The sequence below is a fragment of the Achroia grisella genome, unplaced genomic scaffold (genome assembly GCF_030625045.1).
Source record: "Achroia grisella isolate CSIRO2021 unplaced genomic scaffold, CSIRO_AGI_Agris_v1 utg777, whole genome shotgun sequence".
In the NCBI taxonomy this organism is placed as follows: Eukaryota; Metazoa; Arthropoda; class Insecta; order Lepidoptera; family Pyralidae; genus Achroia; species Achroia grisella.
Window position 1 is genome coordinate 1 of NW_026713017.1, and position 7,967 is coordinate 7,967.

The 7,967-nt window shown below is 30.4% G+C and overlaps 1 protein-coding gene across 1 annotated transcript; it reads left to right on the plus strand.

The window, feature by feature from the left end:
- The first annotated feature begins 3,016 nt into the window (after positions 1-3,016).
- LOC131850599 (bombyxin A-1 homolog) lies at positions 3,017-3,334 on the plus strand. The gene has a single exon (XM_059200894.1). It carries the CDS (start codon positions 3,017-3,019, stop codon positions 3,332-3,334), a length of 318 nt encoding a protein of 105 aa, XP_059056877.1.
- The last annotated feature ends 4,633 nt before the right edge of the window (positions 3,335-7,967 follow it).

Here is a 7,967-nt window from a genome sequence, read left to right on the forward strand (position 1 = left end):
CCCCCCCCCCCCCCCCCCCCCGATTTAGATAATAAACGGGGTTGTTTAAGACATAGCTTAAAGAAATCCTTTCGTACTCATGACGTGTAAAAAATATGCTCTGATGAGTGCTCAGTAATTTGTATAAATACACATAATAAAACATTTTTTTAAATTTTAATTTATTTTTTTCTTTCACATATTTTTACAAACAAGTTATGAAGTCCCTGACTTCAAGGGAGGTAGGTATAGAAAATACCTGTGTTTCAGAAGTCTGAATAATCTAAGTGGGGGCGAGATAGAGAATAATAATAATAAAACTCGTATTCTACTAAATACAAACGACCTTAAAAGCAGTAATTGGAAATGCAGCCAAACTCGCGGGTGACTACCAGTTTCATATTGAATTTTTAAAAGTTTTCCAGTTCTTCATTTGAATGAAAAAAAAGAAAAATTCTATAAAGGTAATACTCCGCAGCTACTGTGTAAGATAAATAAGTTTCCGGTCTAAAAACACCGGTTAGGTTAATTGAATTCAGAACACAAAATGAGTTTCTTTTGAATGTGTTATGATTTAAGGGAGCAATTTATGGACACAGAGTATACACCTTCGTTTATTATTATAATTTTATTTTATACTCGCTATGTCACCCTGGCTTGCCTGTATTTACAGCCAATATTACATATAGCTTCGTAGAAGGGAAAGTAATTAAAAAATCGGATATGAATTTTCTGAGTATATCTGAAATTCTCGGATATTCTCATACTGGTACATACTCCTACACGTATACAGGGATAGAATCCGCAGTAAAAGTAAATAACATGGAAATTCTAAAGGTAACTAATATACATGACATTGTCAGCCTTGTAGCAAATATATGTTTACTACAAGGCTCAAAAAACATGTCATTTCTACGAAACCAACGAAACGATAGTTATTTTTAAAGATATTTTTTTTACTATTCTACTAAATACGAAATACAATATTTTCTATTCAGGGTCATGTACAAATTTACTAAGTTCCAGTAATATGTATATATTCAAAACCTTCAAGAAGAAATTATATAAATTACTGTTAGATCTACATCAAAATCCATTCCGTAGTTTAACATAAGCAAGTCTATATTGTGTATCCTTTCTTACTTAATATCTATCTCATTATTTAATTTATGTATCATTAAGTCCTGCAATCTCTATCACTATTTACCTGGTAAATAGTACATTGCTATATACATGTTCAGAGAATTTAGGTATCTTAAAGACTTAGAAGAGTGAGAATCTGTTCTCAAAAGAAAAACAGACGAATTGGCAATTTCGATGTTGTTTAAAAGCTTGCTATTATATGAAAATGAAAAGTATAATAAATATATTCCAATGTAACAGCGTCACTGCCCTCCAAACATTAAACAAATATTTTACAGAACCACCGTAAAATAGGCTTTAAAATCTGCCACAAACTGTTTTCCAATTCATTGGTTGTGAGTGTATACAATGTATAATAAATTGAATAATGTTATGTACGAGTACTATAAAACGGACAATGTAATAAATACGGGAGTTTTAATCGATATAAAATGTTGACAGTCATGTCCAGAAGTCTTAAATGAGAAAAATATTACTCTGATTTTTGACACAGATCCTTAATTTTTAGTTTGAATTTGGAAAATGCACGAATATGTTCACTTTATGATTTCTAATCTATCGTGTGGGATTGTAAACTGTCAGTAAATTATGTATTAATAAATTATGCATTAATTAAATTATGATTTAAATATTGATAGTTATTGGTTCATTAAATTCTTGTAGTACTTGCTGTTACTTATAATTACGTCGTCGTCTGATTTTTTGAGATAAGATAGTCTATGTCCATCCTCGTAATACAAGCTATCTTCATATCTTTCAGCTTTCATTAACGTTCAGCCATTCAGTCGTGAAAGATAAAAAATAGACAGACAGACATACTTTTGCATTTATAATATTCTATATGAAGTTTACAACTAATGTTAATTTTGCTATTTATAATAAGCTTTTTTATTAATAATGATTTTAGCTTTTTAAATTGCCGATTATAAATTTATACTTGTACTTGAGGTTACAAATAACGCATATATACGTCGATAGGAGGTGTGGGATATTGCCAGCAAATAAAGATTATAGTTTAAGGGATGTACCCTTAAATAATAATTATGATCACTGCGTAAAAGAAACACTTTATTACGATTTGATTACTATAAAATCATACCTATAAAAATATTTTTTTAGTAATCGATAACTATTATGCCCACCTACATAATTCGTGATGACATATTATTGTTTATTATTACCACGCTCATTAATATGGAAGCATACGATTATAATATGTGTTCCTATGTACAAGGGGATGACGTCTTTCCTGCCAACTTATATACCATCAATGGATAAGGGATCTGATTTTAAGTCTGGCATGGACGATGCAACTAAAAAGCGCAGAAAACCACATATAATTAAATTAAAATGCGAGAATGCAATACACATGGTTCTCTAATCTGGAAGAGTGTGGAAGGTAGGGAGTGGAACCGTACTAACAGAATTGTCAATGATTTTTTTTTATATGTGGTTTCATTAAATAAAAAAAAAATTTTTTAAAATATAAAAATCTTGCTACATTTATATGGAACTAAGTTTACTTAAAAACTATTTCCTTAAACAGCAGACCAAGGTCATATCTTCATGCCTTATCCAACAATAAAACAGTTTTATAAATCAGATTTTTAGCGGAATTTAAAAAACAGTATTTATGGGTGGAATCTGTTTGGATAAACTTTGTTTAGATGTATCGTCAATGTAGGCTTTAAACACATGCTCCCGCGATGTGGAATATTGTCACATATCCTTAATAATTATGAAAACAGGTCTAAATACGTACGTAATTTAAATATTGGAATATTAATAAGGAACTTTCAGTATAAAATCAGACCGGCCGCCATCAGAAGCACATTTAAAGTTAACTTGCTGTACCATAGGGATCTCTTTACTGTACCGTAATACATACAAAATCATGAAGGTATATAATATTTTTATCTGTGCGTTTGTCATCATTGCATCATTCGCGTCAGTTAATTCAATGGTGACCACATCAGCAAGATATTTCTGTGGAAGAAAATTATCAGAAGCTTTGGCTATGTTTTGTCCATTTGAGGATCACGCAAAACGTGGATTTGAGGGATTAAGCAACGATATCGATATGCATGACTGGCCCTGGTTGACATTGCCGAAGATAAGAGCTCTGGATGGTATAAGAGGCAAGAGACAAGGCGTGGCTTCAGAATGCTGCCTCAAGCCTTGCACACTACCTGAGTTGCTGAGTTACTGCTAGAAGATAAGACAGTGAAGCCTATTCTTATCCTGTTATAGCTAAATAAATATTGTAAATTAAAATGGTATGACCTTTGTCGTTTTTAATAGTTCAAATTTGATGTTGCTTACATGTCAGTCAGTTATATAGTTGATATGATGGCCCACAGGAAGAGATCTCAATAGAGATAAGGCATTGTAAGATTTCTTCTCATTACTGCTCTTTTTTGTATAAAATCGGAAAAATAACAAATACGTAATTGTACAAATAGTGTTTAATAAATTGCTGGTGGTTTAATCAATGACAATAACGTTTTATTTCCGATGGAAGTGATGACTCACTCTTCATCATCAGCATCATTATTTCATCCCGGAAGAATAAAAGCCAGTCAGTCAACTTGCCTATTTGCAATTATATCTATATTCCTTAGCTGATATTTTAGCAAATATTGTTATAAGAAAATAGTTTTCTGTCATATTTAGTACTTCAGTCAATGTAATGATGAAAAATATCAAAAGATATTTTTCAAAAATTGCTATGCTGCTTGCTAGCTTCAAATACACAATTAACACAATTTTCTGTCAAAATGTATTTAGTGAGATTTTTGGTATTTTAGCCAATCCAACAATGAAAAAGTATGCCGTCAATAGATTTTTTTAACCACTTTTATACCAACATTTTCTGTAGACATAGCATTAAATACACAAATTTTAACAAAAACGCAACATTTAGAATGAACGAATACCAGCTCAAAGTTTGAAGAAAAATTTGAACTTTGTCGTCCAATCTCGGCTTTTGACGCAAAACAAAGCGTTCAAAGATCAAACGAGTGTTTGCTCTACTTGTGTATAAATATTGAGTGATTAATGTGGGCTTGTCAGTTATTTTACAAACATGTAACATTTGTAAAATATACCTGGCAGTTACACTTATGTTTGCGTTAATTTGAATACATGATTCTAATATTGATACGTCATCAAATTTGTATTCAAATATTTCAGCTACGACATTGTTGGCGAAAGGGGAACTTTAAAAAAATTAAGAATATTGAATTATTTTAAAAAGTAGCAAATATAAATTTTAATTTTGAATATTAACGATTAAAAAAATAATAAAATGTTAAAAATCACCCATACAACAGAGGTCAAAATATTACAATTATCATCTGTTATTGTAGTCTCTGGGTCGTTGTTTATAATATCCCCAAACTCCCGATAACTAACCTCAGGCGATTTAATTCTTGAAGCACTATTCGAGTAAACCTAAAACATCGTAAAATAATATTAGATATTACCTACGACAACATAACTGTGTTGTACATTTATCTACTTGAATTATACCGAGCAAAAGAACAAGATAATTAGGTCTATTAACAAAATGTGTCTAAAGTTTTCATGCTTGGTAATGTAAATATATCTTATTTCTATACCTTAAATTGAAGTATAATCTATCTTTTAAGTACGAATAAAGTTATTTTTAATTACTTAGGATAATGTATCACTGTTTTAAAAAATAATCATAATTATTAATAACACATTTTATAGACACTTCGACCTTGTTATACGTTATTATACTATAATAGTAAACATTAACTTGTTTATTTATGTGTTTCTACTACTTACAACTATTTTTACAGTTCTTAACTTAATACAATAGCGTGAGAAATATATTCTTTGCAATTACTTATATCGTGTACTATTTGGTTTGGTACAAATTACATACACCTAATCTTTATAAATGTTGTTTAATAAATGATTAAACGCCATACCACCGAACTCAATTACGTATTTTTTTTAATTTTCGATTATATTTACAATAACGCAAAATACTTAACAAATCTTTGGCTTATTTAATTACATAAAATCCATTAAAAAATACAAAATACCGCGGCGGCAGATTCGTATTCATTTTTTTAACGCTCTAAAGCTATTCGCCATAGCTGGCTTTTACAGCTTCACCAGAAAATGACGCGACAAAGCAACGGAAGGACTTTTGGAGCGAGTGAAAATCAATTCTTGCCTGACGGATATGATTTTAATCTGCGGGCATCTATATCGGATGGAACCTCGGCTCACGCCGTCGTAATTCCGGTTCGTCTTCAATCATATTGCATCCAAATATATCCAGCGAAATGTAGCTATATAGCTAAACTTCGCAAAAATATTTCATATGTGAATGTATCTGTAAAATATTGTCAATATTGTTGTATAAGTCCACAATACATTTTCAATAAATAACGTTCAATCAAGGCCGGGAACAATTCATCATAACTGCGAAAAGCTAATTCCTACATTCCCAAACCAGACAACAGCGATCAATCTTTGGGAAATGTTTCTATTGCGGTATACTTTAGAAACTATGCCTTTCAAATACAGCTATTGAGGCTAGACGGTATTAAACTGACTTTCAAACAAAACAAAAAGTTAGGCGGGGCGTATAGAATACGCATTTATTACTAGCGTAGCTAAGTATTGAGTTTTTAATAACGTTTAATATTTCTTGATACTCGAAGAAGACATTGTGCCTGCCTCGGTGATTAGCGGTTTAGTCTTACATCCGATGCTCGCAGGTTCGATTCCTCGCAAAGGTGCAAATATTTATAGTCATGAGTACAATTGTTTGTTATATATATTATGTATGTATGTACAAAAAAAATATGATATATATTGGGCGGACATTGAACCTGCTATCATTGAGAGGCAGCGCAGACTATTAAATCGCTACACTGACTGGATTATATTCTAATATACTTTTATTATACTGTTTAGGATTTTATTAAATATATTCAGTGCATTTAGTCTTTAAAATATGAACGGGGCGGTAACAATTCAGTTAAGTTAAGATTTAATCGCATCTCGGGCTTTCTAAACTGAATTTTAACGAGTAAATACCGCCATAAAGTATGGGTGTCGCTTAAACTTTCGTCAACTTTTGGGGTGAACAAACCGTTTATGGCCGATTACTAAGTGGCCATTATTTAAATCACATTTCGTGGTACGAGCTGTTTGGAGAGTGAGCACTTGTTCTAATATACCTAACTGCGACCGCAATAAATTTCACAAACGTATGTATCAGACATTTGCCTGTTTTAGTAGCTGCCTATCATTACCTATGTAATGATATAATATATAGAACAAAGGACAACGGACAGACAGCGACAGCGACTTTGTTTTAACAAAGTCGCTGTAGCTGTCTGTCCGTACTAATGTATGCTTAAATCTTTAAAACTCAACAGATTATGAAGCGGTTTTTTAATAGATAGAGTGATTCAAGAGGAAGATTTATATGTATAATACATGTACACTCGTGCGAAGCTGGGATGAGTAAATGGTTAATAATAATAGTAATTTTATTGCAATCTTAGGTTATTTCACATAGTTAAGGTGTGAAAATACATTTAATCATATAGGTATAATTGTGTCACCTAAACTAGTATAGAATTATACTGTATCTCAGGTGTCACATACCTTCCAAGGATGCATTATTTTCATTTATTAACATTTGTATTACATAAACAACAAAAAAAAGACAAAAAAACATTATTTGCCGATTATCACACAATCCAATTTTTTTATAATATTTTATGTAGGTATATTTTGTATAGTATTTAACGTATAACATTTTCTGTTTCATCGTAAGTGAACTTTTGTAGCCAGGTTTTAATACACTTTTTACATTGTAATAACTTCGCTGGTTTCATGTCAAGACTTTTTATATTGAAATATTTTCTATTAGGTGAAAAATATTATGAAGTTAAAAAGTAATTTTCTTTTATTTTGCGTCAGTATTTACCGGTTTTTTATAATATTTCGCTGAAATTATTGTTGACTTCAAGGCCTACGCTGAAAATCATCACTGTAGTTTCGGCTACAGCAATATACTAAAGGGTATCCTTTTAACAGTATATTGGTTTTTAATTGTTTTATTATATTGGTGTAACTGTGTGTATGTATATATACGTGTGTATATGTACGTGTGTACATATATATGTATAAGCTATCAATTTAATTAAATATATGCTATTATTAGAAATGCGACATATATTGACGACCTTTGGATATATGAGAAAAGTAGAAGGCGCATGAGTGGAATGAAAGAAATAATAATAATAGTAATATATCAAATATATACGCATATTATAAATATATACGTAATCTACAATGATATAACGTAAATAAAAAAATATACTACTCACTATGTAATTAAGATTAAGATAATTAAGATAGAGATAATTCGAAAAAGTAAAAACAGCAGAAAAAAAAAATTAAGTGAGATAGTGTGATTTTACAACGTCCTAAAAAATTGTTAGTGATTGCTACATATGGAAGATGGTGGTATTGATTTGATAGTGAATTCACAGAATGAGAATGATTAAGTTAATTATTTAGTATAGAAGGAGATAGTGTAATATTAGTGGTGTTGTTAAAACGAGGTGTGCAATAGATTAGACTGTCTGGTATGGTAGACGAAGTATGTTTGAATATTTGAAAAGAAATACACTCTGTATTGTCATCTTGTCTGCCTTCATGTAAATTATCTGTACTTATATTCAATATTTATTTCTATGATATATTATATATTTATTACTACGATATAATCTATATCATAGTAATAAATATGTTTTTATATTATTTTATTTTGTTCAGAAATACAT